This window comes from Colossoma macropomum, unplaced genomic scaffold, assembly GCF_904425465.1.
Source record: "Colossoma macropomum unplaced genomic scaffold, Colossoma_macropomum, whole genome shotgun sequence".
In the NCBI taxonomy this organism is placed as follows: domain Eukaryota; kingdom Metazoa; phylum Chordata; class Actinopteri; order Characiformes; family Serrasalmidae; genus Colossoma; species Colossoma macropomum.
In genome coordinates this window covers 33099741-33122598 of record NW_023494802.1, presented here as the reverse complement: position 1 = coordinate 33122598, position 22858 = coordinate 33099741, and the positions used below count along the sequence as shown (strand labels likewise).

Here is a 22858-nt window from a genome sequence, read left to right as displayed (position 1 = left end):
CCGGAGCTGCCCAGGCGGTGCTGGCCGCAGGTCACAGTTAGACGCCGCTTACCGGAAATAGGGCGGTATTTTTAGACCCTCAAAGTGCTCTGCCATGATTGTGTTTACTCCTCGCTGTCGTAAAAGAGCAGAGGAGCTTGAACGAGTGCTCTTTGCCTGATTTTTGATGATCGTGCATTAGCATTGCTGCTAAGTGCATTTTATCATCAGCAGTTCATACATCAGCTTTTGTAAACCTGGACAAGTGTCTTGTGGCTGAGCCTCTCGTCTTTTGGCCTGTTCCGCGACTATCCGCAACGCGCACTAAATTATAGACTAATGAGGTGGCGGATAAGTATGAAAACTAGCATCACAGCAGTGGAATTCTTTCCACTGGGCCCAGTCTTATGATAATGCTATATAAGGTGTCATAAAAGGCAGTGGGAAATGAGCTTCGTTGACCTGTGCGAAGTCTTTCCAGTAACGTCTAGCCAGCTTAGCCTGCTGGCCTGATTCCACACATTTCTCTCCACGGTCGTTGCACTGATATTTCAGGTAAAAAGGGTAATAGCTTGTGATTAAAGGCACTTTCCTTAAAGCATGTTCTGCTGGTTTTGCTTCAGCTAGTCCATAAAGTTTCTATTTCCTCCATAAAAGCAAGCAATGGGGGTTTATTACTTACTACTGTCGGCTTTTTTGTCTCGGGAATGTAAGATGGATTCTTGGAACTTCTGCCTGAATTTCTCCCAGTAACAGAACGTTATACACTAACCCAGGCCTTAACTTTCACACCCTGACTGTGAGAGCCCACAACCCAGTGGGTCCTAAAGCAAAAGCTGCTTTCTTGGCTATAACAGAAGAGCAAATGTAGCACTTCTGTGTTGTTTGTGAGGAGGAATGTGGAACCCGGGGTGTCAGGCACAGGTGGTCAGCTTGAGTGGGGTTCTCCACACGCCCCCTCTTGGGGTGATAATTAAGGACTCCTTCGTAGGTGCCACCTGGGCCCTCACAAGAAGCGAAAGTCTGCTGGAATTCTTTACAAGCTTGGCCCACCCACAGCCGTCATTAAGAAACATAGCCTCCAGGATGATATCAGTCGGCTTGATTAAGAGCTAGTGGAAGTGATTATGTGTGACTAGTGCTTTGTTTACATTAGGGATGGGCATGGTTGTTCGAATATGCTAATTCAAGGTTTGTCAAAAGGCTAAGTCAGTTTTTTTTCTGTTGCAGTGATTTAAATAAGGCATGTATAGTTTTGAAAAAAAAAAACTCAATAGTGTATTAAATTACCCATATCCTACATGTTTCTCCCTAAGGACTACTAATGACATTTATGTGGTTTCATATGCCAAAACCATTCATAATTAATATTTACATGACCATTTATCAACCTCTCTTTATGCCCTGTTTTCAATACTGGGCCTGTAGACATGTGTATATATATGTAAATGAGCTCTGTTCAGATTGTCTGCCTTGTATTGTGTCTTATTCAAAAAGCAGTCCAGGGCTAAACACCTTTAACTTTGGTGTGAGTGGGCGAGGCTAAACTGCTGCAGGCTGAATAGGCAGATATATGTAAATGTGTTATTTTTGTGATGTCATGAAAACCAATGAATACAGAACAGGCTGTTTTGGCAGTTCAGTTTCCATATATGGACTGATTTATATTATTTTATTACATTTTTTCACAGTGTAAGTTGAGTAATTATCAGTCTGTAGGTCAGTTGTTGGGATAATGTATAATTGTTAACGTAACGGATAACCTATCATGCCATCTCCACTCTATAAACAAATGTTAAATTTTCATCTTAATTTTTTGTTTACAACAATATAAAGTATTTCCTCTCTGGGATTTTCAAATGTTATTCATGAAAAAAAAACTGAATGCCAAAAACTGCATTGAAGTGCATTGAAATCTGTCTGGTTTGCATTCAGTCAGTGTGTGAAATAAGCTGGATGGTCATCTGTACTCCCTTTCCATTCTGTCAGATACTGTCATGAAGTTAATGAAAATGTTGTCATCCTGTCAAACAACAGTTGACGTGCCCCATTCTGCCATCACCATGGCTGGATTTGGTCTGCCCTCTGACTTCAGACCCAGTATGAGGTGTCAGGCTTGACTCTTGTTTCATGGCTCTGTCTTGTACTGGGCCCACTTCTGTCTGGCCTCAGTGTCGCCAACATGAAACCCTGCAATGCCACGATTAAAATATCCTTAGACACTTATAATATTGTTATAATGATGGGTGGGTATAAAAAGTCACTCTCATAGCAGCGGCAGCCGATGAATGATTCTTTTCTGTTTTTGGTCACTCCCTAGGACCATACCCTTGTAAAAAAAATAAATAAATAAATCGTGTTTTCCATGATTACATGTCTCAAACATCATGTTGTATAGTGCCTTTTGATAGAGGATTGGAAAAGCAGCTGGACTAAAAGACGTGACTGTGACATGTGGCATTTGTTTCTTTCTGGAAGTCTTGCGTCGGCAACCAAGTGTGGCTTACTTTTCACGTGAGTCAGGCTACTGAGTGGTCTCCATAAGTAGAAGTGATTCAGGAACTCTTGCTTGTGTCATTTACCACAGAACTATGATCACTTAACCACAGGGCTTCCATCACTCACAGAGAGCTCCATGTGGTGGGGGGAGAGGTACACAGCTACCCAACATTGCTCACAGAGATGGGCCTTGCCTGTCTGAATAGCAAGCATTAGTCTTGAGAGTTACTGTAACTACTAGTCAGCTTTGTGTGCTGCTGTACGATGATATACAAAAGCCAGAAAAGCTTCATTTGTTTAATTTTTGTTAAAAACTGAATATAATATCAACATACTCCATTCAGTTTTATTTAGTGTGTCACTACATGCCGCCTCACAGCAAGAATGGCCTGGGTTCGATTCCCGGCCGGGCGACCAGGGTCATTTCTGTGTGGAGTTTGCATGTTCTCCCCGTGTCTGCGTGGGTTTCCTCCGGGTACTCCGGATTCCTCCCACAGTCCAAAAACATGCAGTCAGGCTGATTGGACTTGCTAAATTGCCCCTAGGTGTGAGTGTGTGTGATTGTGTATGTCTGTCTGTCTGCCCTGCGATGGACTGGCGACCTGTCCAGGGTGTATCCTGCATTCCGCCCAATGACAGCTGGGATAGGCTCCAGCACCCCACCGCAACCCAGAAGGATAAGCGGTTTAGATGATGTATGTATGTATGTATGTATGTATGTATGTATGTATGTATACATGCCTCTATTACAGCTTCTGTTCTTTTCAGGAGACTTGCTTTCAATTTCTCAGAGAAATCTGCAGGGATGTTTTTCCACACCTCCAAAGTTCAGTCTTAGAAGTCGGTTGCACTTTTACTCTCTCACAAACCAAGCCATCCAAACGTATTCAGTGATGTTGAGGTCTGGACTCTGGGGTGGTCAATTCATTGATCCTTGAAAACCAACAACTTCTCTGATAAGCAACTTTTCTTCTTTTTTTTCTTTTGATGGCTTCCTTTCATATTCATAGTATTGATTTATCTTCTCACAGTGGAAGACGCAAAAGTGGAGCTGGAATTCTCTTAATATCTACAGCTTTGTTCATCATTTTTTATACATTTAAAACATCTTAACTTTTTATTATTTTTTTTTTTTTACAGTTTTGGAGGTTCCCACAAATTGAAATCTACAAAGGTGCACAGGACTTGCGTATTAAAATCATTTTTCTGGAACAAAATTGGTTTTATTAGTATATTTAATAGTGTATTTAGGCCGGTGTAATATGCATGAAAAAGCTATATGATGGCATTTATATAATGAGGGCAAAATTTCATAATTATGTTAATTCAGCATATTGATTTTTTCATTTCATGATGAAGTGACCTGTAGAAAAGAGTTAAAAGAATGTATAATAAAATCTTCTAAATCATTGAGAATTCTTTATATTCTAAGAAGTATCAAAAGTGTTATCTTTTCTCAGAAACATCTTAGGAAAGTCTTAACCAGCTGTTGTTTGGCCATTTCCATTCCCTTCTCATATACTCTAGGTAGGTCCTGAGCCCCCACAGGCCTGATTCTGACACACTGCTACTTTACAGTGTTCCTGGAGGAAATAAAGACTGCAGGACTGGAGCCGTTACTTTGGCACAGAGGGCTGTGTAGATGTTCGCAGGGGAAGTGTGGGTTGTATTGACGTAGGAGTGAGAAGAACTACGTGAAACAAAGAGTTTCATAATTAGCAGCATGACCTGCTCTTGATTACCTATTTGTGAGCAGTTAGCACTGGGCTTCTGAGACCACATCTGGCAAACTATAAAACTGCACTGGTTTCCTTCCTTCACGTCATGGTTTTAAAGACATTGACATGAAAGTCTGCAGCCACACCGGCTATTTGTGGATAAGATTGGATACCCCTGCAATATATGATACTGCAATGACTAGCAGCCCTCCTTCTGAAGAGCGGTCTTCTTTCAAAGTTTAATTGCAACTATGCAAATTGGTTCCATCTTTGTGTTCAGAAGCTACAGTTTGCCAACATGCAGATGTCCAGTAGGTCCTGAATCTCCTGAATTTGCATCTTACACTTGTTGTAATGTCAAGGAGAAATGGTTTGTAGTAAAAAGATAGTAATATGTAATAAGTACATTCATGCCACATTTAATAGAAAGTTTTTCATTACAAATCAGCATATCAGCATAACAATTTGGGTGAAAGGTATAATCTTTGAAAGTTTTAACATGAATTCCAGAATTTCTTACTATTTGGTTCTCCCTGGTTTGTGTTAATGACGAGTACGCACTCAAGCTGGAAGTTAACGCTGACTGGCCTTTAACATGGTCAAGGTCACAGATTTGCTCACGTTTGAATAGTGACCTCAAAATAGTGCAGAATCTTGAATATTTCTTCATTTTACTGTAAAATCTAAAATTTGTTGTTTATTTCCAGGTTTAAATGAAAAACGCAGATTTTTAATGTGGTCTCAAGTCTTTTTAGGCCTATCCCACTGTCCTGTGTGTGTTTCATATCAGCGTGTTCGTTTAATGCTTTGGTTAAAGAGCAAATAAACAATGTCATTGTCTTTGTTATCTGTTGCTTTCAGAAGGATATTAGCTTATAAGAACCAGCCATAAAATTGGCCATTAGTTGATTCAATGAATTTGAATCAGATTCAACCATGAAACTAGATGGGCACCTAATATGTTCATCTGAAGGTGTCGGAATGGATGTCCTGAGAAACAGATTATGGCTTTAGACAGAACAGGACTACGTTGTTGTTGTTGTTGCATCTTATAGGTTATGTTCCAGCATGGGAAACAGCTATGCTGGGCATATCTGACAGGAAGCATGTGTGGCGAATATCGCCAGTACTCAGTGGAATGCCTGTGGGAGTCCTGACTTAAAATGCATGACATGATGCACGTGTGGGAGAGACCGAATGACCTGGGGGAAGATTTCCAGTTGCCAGAGTTATGCAGCCCAAACCTCTGTCCAGCTTTTGTTTTCCAGCCGCGCCCCCCACTCCTCCAGCTAGCAGCTTGTTGAAGCGTGTTCAAGCTAGCTTAGTTAGCGCAATATGCTCATAGTGGAGGGAAAAAATATGTGTTTGTTGAAAGATGTCATGGTTCCTTCCTGTTGAGCTGCTATAGGTTCAGTCTTGTACAGACTGAGTCAAGAGCCTTCACTCATCATATTCTTTATCCCAGAGGGGCTTGGGGTACAGATTAGCGTCAAAAGAGACAGATTGTCGATTTCCGAAAGGCTGCCATGTTGAAAAAGTTCAACATACACAGGAAGAGAGAGAGATTTCTGTGTTTTTTTTCCACTCTGTCATGCACACATGTACAAATCCTTCCTGTTGCCTTATCCCCGTTGTCATTCGTGGCTCTTGGACAGCTTCATTTTCCATAAACCTGTGTGAGTAAAAAGTGTGATAAAAAGCAGATTTTCCTCCACCTCGCTCTCTCTGTGGCACCTGTCATCACTCTTCCCATCCGTTCTTACCCTGCGGCCTCGCTCAAGAGGGTGACAGGGCCCTTAGCTGTGGAGAGTGCACTCTGTATACAACAGGAGCTTGCTAATGGAGGGCCACCTAGCATCTAGCGCAGCTGCTTTGCTGAGGCCAGCCCTCCAGCCTGTGCCAGGGTGTGCTAGGGAGGTCCAGCTCCGAGGAAACCTGTCAGAGAACATGTATCAAGGTGTTTACCCACTTAATGCTCTACACTTTGCATTCCATTAGCGTTTACAAGTGCGCTAGTCAACCACCATGCGCTAGCTACCCTTATGTAGTAGCGCAGCAGGCTGTAGTCATATGAAATATGGAGCCTTTTGTTGGTGCCTGGCAGCAGTTTCACTGTATTTAATCATCAGGAAGCCCTTTAAGGTTGTTTTCATTTACAGAAGGCTTCCATTTGTTTGAAAGACTTTGAAAAAAGACTCCTGATGACTGATAGCCTTTTTCTGCACTCTTTTCTATTATCTTAAACCATAAATGGAAGAGGGGAAAAGCAGTTTTCGTGTATCTTCATGCCGGTGTGATGTTTGAAGCTGAAAAGCAGGTGTCCTCTTTAAAGTCCTCATGAATCAGTTCTAAGTGGGCCCTTTTGAGATTTTGTGAATAGATGTGGCTAAGCTGAAATCACAGCTTTGGCTAGTTTGCGCTGATAATTCGGTCACATGCTGTTCCACAGCTGCACTGTATCGTTAAGGAAGCTGCGAAGGCAAAAAAAAAACGTGGACACTACTTTTCTCACGCTCTTCTTGTCAGCCCTTGCCAGTTGGCCGTGGGTCTAAGTCCTAAGGGTTGTGACTGCCATAGAAGGGTGTGTGTGGGAGAGAATAACAGAACAACACCAGAATGCAGCACAACAGTACACATCTGTCCAGTCATCATAGCACTCTGGGGACCGCTGGGTGAGTGTCTTTAGCAGACATGTGCTGGGATCTGGGTAAACTTGCTGAAGCCACCTAAATCCCATCTATTCCCCTCAGGCATCGATTGTTTGCGGACTTGCTCGGACACTGGGATTTGCTTCTAGCTCAGTAAACAACAGCTGGACAAACCGTAGAACAGTCGAAGGTTTCCAATGGGCTCAAATGACTCTAGCAAGCTCTGCGAGCCAATTATCCGTCTCCTTCGCTTTGCCTTTCCTACAGGGCAAACAGTTGGTATTGTTCAAAGGTGCAATCGGAAAGTAAACAGTGAGATTCCTGTGGCGAGGCATGCTCTCTGAGAGTGTGTGTATTTGTTTGCGCATCCTATCATTTTCTTTGTTAAGATAGGCCTAAGCCAGGATGTATGAACTGGAAGTGTCTATAGTTAGATAGACTAAGTCTAGATAGGGGCCAGATACTGTAAGTGTTCTCTTGCAACACAAAGCTTTTAGTGAGGCCTACAAAGGTCTACAAAGACAAACATACTTGTCCTGAGTTCAGAAATGTTGAGCCGTTTCGTGTTCTGTTCCTTATGGCAGATTGTTGAATGGGCCGGTTTCCCAGGCCTAGTTTAGGCCTAAACGTTGGCTAAATTGGATTATAATGGTCAAACACCATTGGCATTACAGTTCAGTCCAAGACTAAGCTTATTTATGTTCAGATGTCTAGCTTGTCTAGCTAGCTTTTAAATGGTTCTCTCAAATTCTTTTAGTCTGTTTATTGATCTATTACTTAACATTCATGTATTAACATTCTGTGCATGGTCTCAATGTTCTGATTAGCATTGGGATATGTGATGTGGCCTGCTGCACTACTGAAGCAGAACTAAACACAACAATACAAGCCGTTAGAAATGGATGAAAAGGTCATAAGCAGGTGGTGTTGTAGACCCTGCTGTGTACATAGCTCACTAAAACATTATCCAGATTTTATAAGGTGACATATTAAAGTATGTAAGGTTTTTATTCACTTTACTGTTGGGTGGACATCCCGGGAATGCTGGCGTGGTCGGTTGAACGTATGTACAGACAGAAAAATGAACGAACAAACAAATGACAGGCAGACAGATGAGCTAACTGGCTAGGTTAGCTTTCGCTTGGTTGTTAACTTTCACTCAGTAAACACAGAGACAGTAGGAGTCCACAATTTTGTTAAAGCTGTGTGGGCAGGACGTGCCACATCAACCCTGTGATTGGTGAGGGGACTTCCTTACATGAGTTCTACCTAAGACTAGGACTGCTTAGTTTACATCGAAAGTGAAGAAGTTTGACAAAATCTTTTAAAAATTGAGTGGACATTGGAAGGTTATTCACAGGACATTGTGAATGGATATTGTGTGTCCACATAAGCAAGATCAACCTACTTAGAGAGAAAATATGGATAAGCCTTAAAAATAACAATTCCTTAATGGTTCTTGGTTTGGACATAATGCTCTAAGAGAAATCCTTGTTGATTGTTGACCTCAATTCAGTAAACCCATCTTAGTGTCCTTAGCATATAACTTATCATGGCCATCAGATCTAAACCAACATTTACTCCATTTTCCATCAAATAAACCATGACCTGTAGTTTGAAGTCATGGAATGAGCACTAGGGCTTTCGCCTAGATGGTAGAGCGCTGGGCTTTTGGTGAGGACTCCATCCCAAGGGATAGTGAAGCAGGAGATGATCACACCGACGCTTCGCTGAGTGGCTCCACTCAAAAGAATTTTGCTAGTCAGCGCTTTCCTTTCAAAAAAGGCCCGGGATTGTTGGTTTAGGGTGCTCAGTCAGGGGAGAAAGGATTTGGGTGGGAGATCAAGTTATTTATTAGCTGGAGCCATTTAAATGGGGGCAGCGGCCATGATGGAGAGGCTGGGAAATGGGAACTGGCGGGCCAGGCCGACTGGAAATGCCCATCGTGGCACCCTGCCAGGCACGTATGCAAACATCAGAATGAAATTTGCGGTTCAGATGAGGTACAGCGTGTCGGGCAAAAGGTGGGCACCGTTTAACAGCCCACCTTTTATGTGTTATGTGTCGGTTCATTATTGTGTGAACAGAGGTAGTGCAGTTCTGGTGCTAAACTAACAAAAGAGTGTCAGAAATGCTTCACATTGTAAGATTAGCAAAATGTTAATACAAGGCATTATTTAAATATTAATACAGCTTTTTAATTGAATTTCAATTCTGTCCACAAATTCTCTGAACTCGTTTATTTCTTTACAAGCTGTTGTTTACATTGCATAAAGATTTCACGATGAATGAACCAACAAAAATGGTCCTAAATGATGTCTTGCCTTGTAAAATCTCCTCTTTATATCCTTTATATCTTGGAGATATAAAGTCTGGTTCTGAGGGTGATAATGTGTGGCTCTGAAATCTGTAAATTTGTTTAATGATTCTGATTCAACTTTTACAGATTATTTTCCAGTCCCTTTATGAAAGCTGTTAAAAATCTGTAATCTATATTGTACTGAGTAAAAAATATGAAAGCATTATTGGCTGTAGTTATATATACAATGGTATATTACTGTGGTACTATACTATACTGTCTTCCTGTTGGAGGTTTATGCCACATTCCATGTGATAGGATTTAGTCACACTAGTTTTTCCTCATGGCCTTCCATGGGCCTCAAATCATGTACTTCATGTTTACAGATGGCAAATATTTGCGAAGAGAGAAAAAAGCTGCCTCTGGATTTTGAAATATGCAGTATTATAGATTGCTGTCAAGGCTGTGTTTTTATGACCCCATGGAGGTGTGGTGACATAATCTTTCCATGATAAAGTACTTCCTCATGTAGCTCAAGATGCCTGACATGTAGCGGTGAGGTATGCTCACCTGGTGCGTCTGCCTGAGGCCATAGAAGTAGAGGTACTAGAGAGTGGTCCTTCAGGCATTCACATGCCGAAAGGTCCACTAGTAGTAGTGAGTGAAGTCTTTGACATAAGAGTTTAAATAGAGCCAAAGAGAGTATGGGTTGTTATTCATAGAGGTCAGACAAAGTCATTTACAGAAATCTGATATATAGCAGTATATGGATTTCATATATATGACATATTTTAGCTTATTTGTATTTCTCTTGTATTTCCAACTTACATTTACCACATATGTGAACTTTTCAAATATGGGGCATATATTTCATCCACATATGTATACAAACATATGCACAACTATATGTATCATTTACAATATATACGTGACCCCTTATGATGTATATGCATATAAGGCCATATATCAGATTTCCGTATAGATTTGAATAGTATAGTTGTTTTGAATGGTAATGTTTTATTCTAGGGCAGCATTTATAAGGCTACATGATACCTACATAAAGCCTTTCATAACAGCTGATATATACGTGCATACACATTTATAAAGGCTTATTCTAACAGTTGTCCTAATACTTTCTTCAGTGAAATGCATCAGAATCGACTAAAGCAGCCATTATGACAACTGAAGCCTTTATGTTAATGTAGCTTATGTCAGTTGTCATGAAAGGCTTGTGTCCAATGTAGCCTTAAGAATGCTGCTCTTCAGTATAGTGTTGCTGTTTGATATGTACGTGACTAACTGCAGAATAATTAGCCTAATCACTGTACAGCTAAAGGTGGTGTGAACAGTTGTTTGCAGAGGTTGAATAAGTTGAAATAACATAGTTTTGTTTGAATAGTATATGGCTAACTACAACATCACAGCTTGGATAGTATAAAGTCAATTTTTTACATTACATTTTTATTAGTACATTTGTCAGATGATTATTTTACTTATTTGAGTAAGTGGTACTTTAATATGGGACCTGCCTACATAGCTGGTTATGCAAGAGTTTAGTGTAAAGATTTGAAAGATTAATAATAACAATGACAAAAAGGTGTCAGTATGCACACCGACTGGTTCTAATGACATGCTGTGATTGATATCAGACCTAAAAGGATATGTGGTCCAAAGCAGAATGAAAAGAAGAAATATGTTGGATTTGCCTTTTATGTAAGCAACCTGATGGCCCATTGAGATAAATACAGCAAACACAGGGCCCTACTTTATCATGTCTTCTGAATGTGGAGTTGACGCCCATTCCCTCCCCATAGGCTGCTCAGGGCTCGGGGTGTGTATAAAGACGTAGACTTTAACCCCTATAAATGAAGCCTTGCTTTGTTTTGGCTCTAGGTGGCGGAGAGTTCGAAGGTGTGGGGTGAAGTGCCCCTGCCGGAGGATCTGGAGGCTTCTAAGGAGCAGAAGATCAGACGTTCTCTTGACATTGACAAGGACCGCGTCACTTGGAAGTGGCGTTACCTCGATGATGATGAAGACTTTGCTGCTGATGAAGCTTCAGGAGGTGCGACTGCTTGAGTTGACCATGCAATAATGAAATGTTGTTTGTAGAGCAACTGATTTCTGTTGATGTGACAGTTTGGCAAAAAATTGAATTCATCCCTTACCCCAAATATAGACAGTCAGGCAGTCTGAAGTTTGCTTTTTTACTGCACTGGACAAAAGTACAGATGAAATACAGCTAACTTGTGCCACACTGTGCACTGAGACTAAAACAAGGCGGTGATGTGCCTGAGTAGGACAGTACAGTCTCTCTGCAGCCTATTTCACAAAGACAGTTTTAAAAAATATAAACATATTAACCACGATTGATTGTTACGATTAACGATGAAAGCCTAGTAACAGATATTGCTTTTGTTAGTGGTTGTGATTGCGTGTGTTTAAAATCACTCAGCGTATACCTGGTGGGCAATATGCCAAGGCGAAAATGTTTAAAATGACCAATAACTTTGTGTCAGACTAGCAGCAGAAACAGTTCTCTGTGTAAGCAGAGCCCTGTTCACCACCAGCTTTAGTCGTTTGTTCTTTCGCACAGCAGCGTACACTAGGCTTACGTCACATAGTATCAGGTGGTATTGGATGTTGGCATCAGTGCGCTTTTATGGTACAAGTATGAGTAAATAAGCACATGATACCAGCGTTAGCCAAGGCTGGTCATTAAGGCAGTTTGCACAGTGCTAATTGGTGGGGTATGTTAGCTACATTAGCCTTGTAGCTCAAAGCCTGAATTTTGTCGATACTTTAGTACCAAACTATAGAAACAAACTTCAGACACCAAGCTGTTTGGGATAAAAGATCATTTAAATTTGGACTTTTTTGGGCAATTTCTATGGCATTTGATTGTCAGCTAAAATGTCTTGCTCATGACAGGCCTAGTTGTGAGGCCTAAGATGATATCCTGTGGGTTAAGATGATGCCATGAGGCTCGGGAGCTAAAAAGGAAAGTGCAGCTCAGTGTATGTTTGTGTTCTCTGCAGATGTTAATAGTGGAGATGAAGACGGAAGCACTCCTGAGCCACCTGTCACAAGTGAGCGCTCTTTCTTTACATTTTTTAGCCTGAACTTGAAAATGGAGACTCCATGGAGTTTATATTTAGACTGCCAGGTTGCTGCTGCTTATGCTGTATTTGTAGCGAATGGTCAATCAGGGGTCCTGTGAATCCACTGAAGTCTTAAAATAGATTTAAAAAGTTTTAAGGTCATAAAATATCTGAAAATTTCTTATTTCTGTATTATTTATTTATTTATTTATACATTTATGGACGTCCAAATGCAATGGTACTGGATAAGGTATGGACTAATCTTGATCCAGTTCCAATCATTTTTGTGCTCTGTTTACTGCACTGTTGTAAACTGACATTATCCACAACGTGCAGCAGTAAGGCGCATTTTTAGAAGATAACAGTGGTCTAAATGTCTACAGTTTGGAGCTGCTATAAGGCAGAAAATGGACACTTGTGATATGTGCAGTGCCTTTGTGTCTCCTATGTTTGAACTAGCCACTTGTTGCCTAAACATGAGCCATTGTGGCTGTTTTGGTCTGTTTTCTGCAGCCCGTCACAAGTGAGACAAGCACAGAAATGTTTTTCTGTACTGGCCGTGCCGCTAAAATGTAGACTATCACATTATGCACATCCTAAGCGGGCCTATGTCCCACATGTCTTTTGCATTTTATTTTCCCCCCTAAGGTCTACTTATAACATTTAGTGTGGTTTTATGTACCAAAAACACATTTTTACATTACCATCTTTCAACCTCTCTTTTCCCTTAGAATTAAACAGGCTGTCATTGTTACAGTTCCTTAGACAGATGATATGTATATGACCTCTGTTCTGATTGGCTTCCTATTGTGCCTCAATCAAAATGCAGTCCTTGTTGAAACACTCCTTATAACTTCAGTGTGAATGGGCGGAGTTAAACTGCTGCATGCTGAATAGGCAGATATGTGTAAACGTGTTGGTTTTTGTGACATTGCAGAAACAATGAATACAAACTGGGCTTGTTTTTTCAGCTTAGCTTTCATATGTGGCCTAAAAAAAGTTTAGAAATGAAGCAGTTTTGAAATTAACTGGTGTTGATTGACAGCTTGGTATGTCTTACCTAAATTGTGCAGCTGTATTACCTATGACAACAAAAAGATCAGATTACACTCTGTATATCCTAATAGGTCATTTTATTTATTTATTTTTATATCAAACTAATTCAAAACATTGAGCCATCAAAACTATCCAGCCAGTGGTTAGAAACTGACCACAGAAGAAGTCAAAAGTAATAACAACATGAAAAAAACACTGAGAACACACAAAGCATATGTTCCTGCTTTTTCAACCAGTCAGTTTGAATAAAATAGACATATTACAAATGTTTTATTTGCTATGTTAAGGGCTTAAAAGGTATTAAAAAGCAATGAGTTTTATTATGAACATTGCGCAGCAACCTGTCAGTTACCACAGACAATAGTTTAAGTAATGTCCTGTACTTATTAAAAGAACAAAAAACTTGATTTGAAGGACACTCGTAAAGGACGACAGCTTCCCATAAAGCGACTGCCTGTCGACCTCTTTACTAGTATGTTTTGAGTCATTGGGTTTTCTGTTCTTTTCGTTTTGAATTATTGTCTGTGGTAGTCGACCATATCTTCAGGACAAAACCTCATATCTCAAATATTAAAGTTTTTCATTTTTTGATATAATTAGAATTTACAGTGTTTCAATATTTTGTGAGAATTACTTGGAATTTCCCATTAACTTTTTTCCTTCTCCTCAAAAGTCGCCGTTTTGGAGATACAAGATTTTGTTTGCGTCAGGCAGGTAGAGATTAGGTTGAAAAACGCTGGTGTTCTCCTTAAAAAATGCAATTTCTCCATCTCAGCTGAACAAGACTGTAAAACTAGGAGGGAAATGCTTTTTGGTTAAACATGCACCAAGAAATGTGCCCCTGTGTCCAGCATCTTAGATAACTGAGCTGAACCTTTTATTTAACTTTGGAGAAATTAACCCGCTGGACCCTTAAGCACAATTATTTCTTTCTTTATTTTATCTATTTATTATAATTTATGTGGTAGCTGACGTATTACTATGATCTCCATCTGAGCTGGGTGTATGTTGTGGACCCTGGGTGAATGTTGTCTCGGGCACATCCAGACGCTTGACTCTTCTCACAGCGGCCTCGTCATAACACGGCGCTTCAGATTTGTGTTGGAGATCCAAACAATCCTCGCGCATCCTTTCATCAGATAAGAGGCCGAGGTGGAAGCAAAATAGCGTACATGAAAGGCAGCAGTAAACAATGAAGGAGTTGGCAGACAACGCAGATGCTTGTTTTGCATTCTTCCACTCGCATGTTTTGCTGCACCCCTCTTTTTATACTGTGAAGACCTTAATGCTCTCTTTCTATCTCTCTCTGTCTCTCTGTCTCTCTCTCTTCCTCTCCCTCTCTGTCTCTCTCTCTCAAGATCATATATTAAGGCTGCGCAGTATGGACAGAATACCACATTGCAGTTGTACATGATTGTGACACTGCTTGCAATATATTTAAAACGCATTGGTGAATCAGTAATGTGACATGTTTACAGATTGACCTGCATTGTTTTGAAGTAATTTACCTTTGTTGGATTATATGAATATCATAATCCATCCAAATGCCCACTGAAACACTGCACACTATAAAGGGAATTTAAGCACAGGTGGCTGTACACTGTAAGAAATAAGCATGTTGTACAGGTACATTTCAGTCCCACTCACAGTAAGTAAATAATGGTATATCAGTGTTTATGAAGGCTGGTTCTTAACCTTAAATAAGTTTTAACTCCTTCACTACCCTACATTCATTTGGGAAAAAGGACATATTTTTACATTTTCTTAACTTTTTTAAGTAGAAAACTAAAATAAAAAGCCTAAACAGGGTATGTAGGTAAAAAAAATAGATCAAACAGAATGTGGTACAATTTTGTTGCTTAGCTAGAACTACTGAAAATGTACTTGAACTTACCTCCTTAGCAACTTGAGCATACCACTCCAGCGCCTTGGGGAGGGTCCTATCCCAGCCACTTGCGGCTACCACCCTAGTGACTTGAGCAGTACCACCTCAGTGATTTGAGGGCACCACCCCTAGCAATGTGAGAGGAACACCCCTATGACTTAAGTGTACCACCTCAGAGGCTTCAGGGGTACCACCCCAATGACTTGAGTGTAACATCTTAGCAATTTGAGGGTATCGCCCTAGCCACTTGAGAGGAACCAATACAGCGATTTGAGGGTACTACCCCAGTGACTTGAGTGTACCACCTCAGAGACTTCAGGGATACCACCCCAGTGACTTGAGGGAACCCCCCCAGCAACTTGAGCGTCCCACCTTGAGCAATACAAGTAGATGACATATCTTCAGAAAAATGGAAAAATCAACTTTATCTTTGAAAAATTTGCTGTGAAGGAATTGTGTCCTTATCTGCCGTAGTTTGAGCTGATTTTAAGTGATGTTTTAACTGGGGTTTAACTGGCGTTTTTGCCGTAGTAGGTAAACAAGAGGAAGCAGTGAGTCAAACTGGTGCATGTGCAAGACAACACATTCATGCACTCATTTACACAATGCAAAGAATGCTGACGGTATATTGTGCAGCCTTAATCTGTGCATTCATTCCAACAAAGCAGGAGCAAATCTCATGTTACTTATCAGGTTGTTTGAAGACCGAGACCAACAGACCAAGAGTAATCAGATGTGCTTCTGTTTGATTTGAATAAAGACCTGCAGCCACACCGGCCCCTTGTGAATAAGATTGGTGACCTCTAAGGCTATGCTTAGTGTAGATATATAGTGTAGCTTAGTTGTATCTTTTACGAACAGGGATGCGGCAGACTGGAGTTTCCGTCTGCTGAACGTAAAAATGTAAATATTAAGAAAACAGCAATCCTTAGAGCACTGTACATTTGCTGAGTTTTGAGTCTTCAGTCTGCTTTAGACCGCCTGCTGCTGATTTTGCCTCTTTGATACTTGGAGCTTAGGTAGGAGCTCTTCAGTCTGCTTAATTGTTAGTAGGGCTGTAAATGTTCAGTGCCTGTACAAAACTCTACACATAGCTCTTAAGTACTATTTCCACAAGGCCTGAGAATTTCAGTGATCAGTATAAGTCACTGATATAAACCTAGGCAGAACCATTGCCAGGAAGGTCATAGATATCAGTTGACCACACTATACTACTGTGATAAAATGCTGCAGTATACATGCCACATAGCGCCGAGTGTAAAAATAGCCCCCAGCTGTGTCTGAGCACCCAAAGGAAATAAATTGTCTGATAACTGATGATGAACTCTACACTTGGTTACAGTTACCCCACATGCGGTTAGTTTTAAGTTAGCAGGCCTGGGGTAAAATCCCTCCAGGAGGTTTTGGATCAGTTTCTTTCTGATCACAGTAGATTTGGCTGTACAGGTGCCGTAATGTAACTGCAGTATCGTTTAAAGTAGAACAGGATATTCGAAAAAGACGTGTGCAACATATTCGTGCCTCTGATTGTCAGACGCTGCTGGAATTTGGAAAATATTACAGTCATTCACGCTTCAGTACCAGCTGGTCTATGGCTTGTTTTTCACATAAGGCTCGGGCCGTGGCGTTTTCTGAGGTGGGTGACCGAGTTAGGCAGCTTCTTAGGAGGCAGGAGAGCGGCAGTCATTTTGGTGCCTATGTTAGGCTAAGACTAGCCAACAGAAGACCAGCTGTTTCTTTGTCACTTTGTATACATCTTAACCGTTTATTTATGAAAGAGATTTTATTTATCTCTTTATAAAGAGGAATTATGAAGAGAAGATTATTTACACACAACAGCAGACGATAAACTAATGAATGAAACTGAAATGGATATATATTAATACTTGAGCCGCGATTTACTGCTGTATCGTTAATTTGTACACAGCCCGAGTGTGAACACATGTTGTGGCAACATCAAGGCACATTTTGCATGGTGTCTTCTCTCATACATACAGGCCCTAAGTCTTTTTCATTAGTAGCTTAAGACCGTCAGTCAGACAGACTGATACTCTCCTTGCCATGTTCTGGTCAAGAGGAACTTTGTTGTTAAAAACCATTTATAGATCTCTGCTGGGCAGCGCTTGGGAAGGAACACAGTGCTTTCCTGGGGCAGAGCATGTCTGGATGACCAGCCGCCTGTCTGTCTTTCCCAAGCAGCCCTTTACTTTTCCTGTGGGCAGTGAAAGAACATAACCCTGTGCCTCCCATCATGGTGATCTTTCTTCCTGTTTTTGTAAAACCAAAGGTCATCTGTTTCCTTCTCCCACACCTTCACAGACACATTGACCACAATCGTTGGAATTACCCTCGCAGCATTTAAGAGTGGTTGTTGTTGTCAAGACAAATGGCCGTTTTATCTTCATAATGTTTTTGTTATTATGACATATGACAGCAATCTTCACCATTGTGGAGGCTTATTAAATGAATTCTGCATTACTTGAAATACATAAATACAAAATGATTAGGCGAATTTGAGATTAGGTGTTAATGTGATTTTGTTTGTAAGAAGTTCTAGGGGTGCCTTTAATTGTGACACATACTGTTTGAGGAAAAATACTAATTTTTTTAAATAAGTGATGTGTTTTCATAGCAGTTTTTGCTTTTCTTTATCAAGGGTGAAAATAATTTTGAATAGTTGTAGGAATTGCTTTTGAGGCGTTTAAGATTTTTGTGTCCATTTTGTCATCATAAGTTGGATTACTATGATGAAAGAAAGTGAAGTAAACTAAGCAATGGTACCAGTTTGAATTTTGTGTTACATATTAAGTGTTCACTTTCATTTTGGGGGGGGTGTAAGAGAACTCTTTTACTAGTAATTTTATACCTTTGGTTAATAATTCCGCAATATCTAAAGAATTTCATATGTACTAGTGACGTACCAAAATTAATTCTTGGCTGAAACCGAAACTGAAACCCAATGTCCTCAACAACCAAGAATGGTTGGTCACCCAGGCAATGAATTCCATTATTTTAGTTCAGCTTTGTGCTTTGGCTCTGTTGTTTGTGTTTTATGATATTTATTTATTCATTTATTTTCATTTTGTCATTTCAAAAGCTGTGGTTATAGATGGTGATGGCCTTCTTGATACTTGGCATGAACAAGTATGGTTCCAAATCACTTCTAATGTCCCGCATAAAAACTGTGAAATGGTTCCACATGGCTGATATTTTTTATTGTTGATCTGCTACCACTCAAACTGTTTGAACACGTTTGCACTGACTGGCGCAGGTGAGGTGTTTAATCACTATTTCTCATTTTCCTTACCATTAGAACTGTTTAGTTTTAGGGCTATTTAGTCTTTTATTGTTGTTGTTGTTTTTTTTTGGGTTTTTTTTGGTCAAAATTTTCTGCCTTTTTTCTCTTTTGCCGTTTTTAACCATTTTTGCGAATTGCGGTGCATCTCTAACATGAACCTCACATTCTCTCTCTTGTTTTTAGTTGTCTAGACCAGGGTTTCATCAGCCACTGCAATGCGTCAGGGATGACACTTTTTAATCAAAATTAGTGAAAAAAATAATACTTTTTTACATTGACACTTAAAAAGAAATCTAAAATGTTTTGGTAAACAGTAGCCACACACTTTATTTAAAGAAATAAAATGAAGTTGGTGTTGATAATGACTTTTCTAAGATTATGATGAACCTTAGGTGTCTTGATTCTTAAGTATTTTTGTTCACTTGACCATATTTAGAAAAGATTTAGAAAGTCCCAAATAAACTGTTTATCAGTGACTAATCCACTCTGTGGATGTGAAGCTGGCGCTAAACCTGCAGTGCTGTGAGAGATGTCTTCCAGCCTCCTGAATCTCCATTCAAAGGTATTTATGACTTTCACAGGCCCTGAGACCACAAAGGTCATTCCAGCACTTACAGCCACAGAAGCAAAAGTTACTATTCTCATCAAGCGGTTTTACATGCAGTTAAATTGAGGAGGTCAGGACTAAATTTGGATCAAGGCCGCAAGAGGCCACATGTTTGTGTTTGGACACAAGCCAAAAGATGTTACTAGATTGTAGTTGCACAGTATCTATCACGCTGCTTCAAGCGTCTTTAACAAGCAAGTTCTATTAAAATGAAAGAAAAATGGAGTATGTCTCGAAACAACTCTCAATTTTGTTTAATTATTTTAAGAGAAATTCTGTTGAAAGTGTGGATTGTAAACTTTCAATTGATATCACGTTTGTGTTTGTAAGTATAAAAGGAGATATTTTAATATGAGTTAGTTCTGATGGAAAGTTATTGTTGTGCATACAGTCACATTTTACAGGAGGAAAAGACATCCTTTCAATTTTTGTCATTGATAACAAAACAAACTGAAAAATGTTGTACATGCAAACTGGAAGCTGTTGATGCAGAATGTAAACTGATTTCAAATGTAATTAATTACGTAACTTGTACATTATGTTATTGTGTTTATATGATGTACGTAAAATTCTGTAACGTAAATTGAATTTATAGCAAAACAGCAGCAGTTTAGTATAATGTTCCAGTCTACTGTTTTTACAGATAGAGATGACTTTTCCTACTACTGAGAGTGGAGTACCGTTAGCTGAATATTATTCAGGGTGGGGTGGGGGGGCTCTGTTACCAAACCCCATCTGGGCATGAACATTTCTTATCAAACAAAAGTGACCCTCACAATATGCACTCAATGTGCTTTGGGCCTGCTGCATCCCCATGTCCCCTACAGTGACCTCTGACAGATGTGAAAGCGCTTGATGGAGGTACATTAGCGTCATTAAACTCTTGAGAAGAGCAGGAGGCCACCCAACTCTCCATTTCCCCTCTCCTGGTGGGGCAGTTGGTATAGTGTGAGAGAGAGGATCCAAAAGGAGCTCTCTGATAGCAGTACAGAGGGGGCAGAGGGAACATGTGCTGGCAGCTGCGGTTATTTTGGTTTCATCTTTGTTATTATGATCTGGCCCTCAGAAGGCAGCCATATGCCTTTCTTTCAAACAAAGTAGAGAATACAGTAGAACCTGGTACTAATAAGCTGTTATGAGAACACCCCATTATATTTTCTTTGAGGGGGAAAATGTGAATGGGAAAACATTGTGGAGTAGTATAGAAGACCCCTGAAGTGTGGGCCTGTACAAAGGCTTTTTGTGTGGTGGTTCAGAAAGCGGTCAGAAAATGTGTGGCCAGAATATAGATGATGATGAGAATATACAGATTTCCAAACTCCTATCCCCCGTCACATAATGCTGCTAAACGGGAAGGATAAAGGGTAGCACATGATTCTGCAGAGAAATGTGAAGTGCCACCACATTCTTTTTAACTGCTGCTAACGCAGTGTCATTTGACGGTTCAACATGCTTGGAGGAGAACACTAACTGCCAATTCTGTTACATTAGCTAACAGCTGCCTGTGTCGTCTAGCATGATGGGAGGAGAGGGAGGACCATCCTACCCACCCAGAAAGAGCGAGACCAGCTATGCTCACTCGGGAGTCCATCCTGGCAGTGGTTGTACTTTGTGTGGCTAATGGTTTACCTCAGGGTTGGCGTAGTTTTTCTAATATACAGGTATTCAAAATCATGTTAGTATTTGTTTACTTAATCTGGTATTTGAATAAAGCATGTGCAATTATCTTGTACATTTGAAATATGTTTTTGGCAGTGCATCTGGTGTAGAAATGCATCTCGTGGTAAGCAAAAGTGGGCACATTCGGGACCATTTATGGAAAAGATAAATTTTAATTTGCACAATGTTGGTCAACTGATTTTAGCTGAAAATGAACCAAAAAAAAGATAGAAAATGTTGACATCAACTTACAGCAAAACATCTAAAACTACAGAAATAATAGAGAAACTGCGAAGTAGTGATTAAAAATGTTTGTTCCCTTCACTTTCTTGCGCTGGCCAGCACACACATTGAAACAGTTTGAGCTGCAGTAGATCAACAGTGAAAATATACATGTGAACTATTTAAATGTGTAAAATGAGGGACGGTAGACGAGCGATTTATAATCACTGTTCATGCCAAGTATCAGGCAGAGCCACAATGACCAGGAACTTCTCCACTACAGGTGTCACTTAAAACAGCTTGAAAACACAGGATACAGGAAAACAACAGAAGCAGAGAGGAAAGTCCCTGCTAGCATGCTGACGCCATCTGTAGCGCCAGTTTTTGAGATGATGAAAAGATTCCTAGCAAGAATTTTAATTTTGTTGCATCACTTCCACACAAAGATAAATCACTAAATCAACACAGTGGTCACATGTGGATCACCTCTAATGCCGGCTCAGGCACTAAATGAATGTTAAACTTTCTGTGTTTTTGTTATTTTATTCCTAACAGAATCTAAGACATTGTCTTAGATAAAATAAGTAGTTTAAAAATGCTGATATTTAGAATATCAGATACGGTTACGCTAGTTATGCGGTCAGCCTGACTGCCTGAACAGGCCTCTTCTTGAAGTTCAGCTTTCAGACCCCGACTTCTTGCTGTCATAATAGCAGTGCTGCTGTTGCCTTGGAGAGCCATATTTTCCTGTTGCTCTGTGGGAAGCATTGTCTCATTGCTTTTCTCGGTGACCACATTTGCAGCTCGTCTCATGCATGCGCTCATCTCCTCCTGACAAAACGAACACTTTGCCTTTGTGCAATGTTCTTCATCTCGATACGTTTATGATAGGATTTCATATCATGATACCATTAAATCTTGACAAGTGTCAACAAGAAGGGCTGATGGAGCAGCACCCTGCGGCCCTGCTGCTTGAGGAAACATCGGAGTTTCAGTGGAATATTTTTATTGAGTTTTGGGGGTTTCCTGCTGGCCTGGGAGTGTCCCTAATGAAAGTAATAATCCATCTCTCTGGGTTTATAAAACAATTTACAGCTTTGGTTCCGGTAGCTAAAGCAAATAAACAGACTTTGTTGGAGTGAGAGAGAGAGAGAGAGAGAGAGAGAGAGAGAGACAGAGGACGTTTGATTCAAGTCTGTTTTGCTCTCTTTTTATCTTTAAAGCAAAAGAGAGAGAATGCTTTGTCTTTCTGTTTGATGGCGTAGTGAAGACACTGTTGAATTGAGTCGTCGTTGGCAACCAAACACATAAAAGGCCATATCTGAAGTCCCTCTCGTTACTAACTTGGCAGTCTGAGCGCTGATCTGGATCACACCAGTAAGGACTGCTTTGAAGTTAATTTACTCTAATTAGGCCGGGCTGGGGTGAACTGAAACACGTATTCACGGCAATTAGGGACAGTTAAGCTGCATCAGAATGAATGAACGTTTTGCACTTTGTAATTTGCTTTGAAGTCACTTGTATTGTCTTAGTCGAGCTTAGAGGGACCATATCCGTTTTCAGTTATATTAATTATGCTAGCGTGGTTCTACGTACCAAACACCTCTAATTATCTCTTGGGATAAACAGGCTGTTTTTGTTTCTGTGCCTTTAAGACTGCTATATGTAAATGACCTCTGTTCTTATTGGATGTCCTGTATCGTATTTCATTCCAAAAGCAGTCCCGGCTGAAACACTCCTTATAACTTCAGCATGAATGGGAGTAGCTCAACACCTGTAAGCTAAACAAGTGGATATATGTAAATTTGTTGGTTTTTGTGACATCACAAAAACAGTAAATTCCAAAATTGATTTTTTCCAGCTAAGTAACATATATGGACTGTATGAACT

At 40.2% G+C, this 22858-nt stretch overlaps 1 protein-coding gene across 1 annotated transcript in view; it reads left to right on the top strand.

Annotated features, from left to right (window-relative positions):
* The window catches only part of hspg2 (heparan sulfate proteoglycan 2), a 185127-nt gene that overhangs the window by 30671 nt on the left and 131598 nt on the right, over window positions 1-22858 (top strand). Inside the window, exons 2-3 of the mRNA XM_036591441.1 lie at window positions 11037-11205; window positions 12179-12229. Coding sequence (XP_036447334.1) covers window positions 11037-11205; window positions 12179-12229 — 220 coding nt within the window. The remainder of the gene's footprint in view (window positions 1-11036; window positions 11206-12178; window positions 12230-22858) is intronic.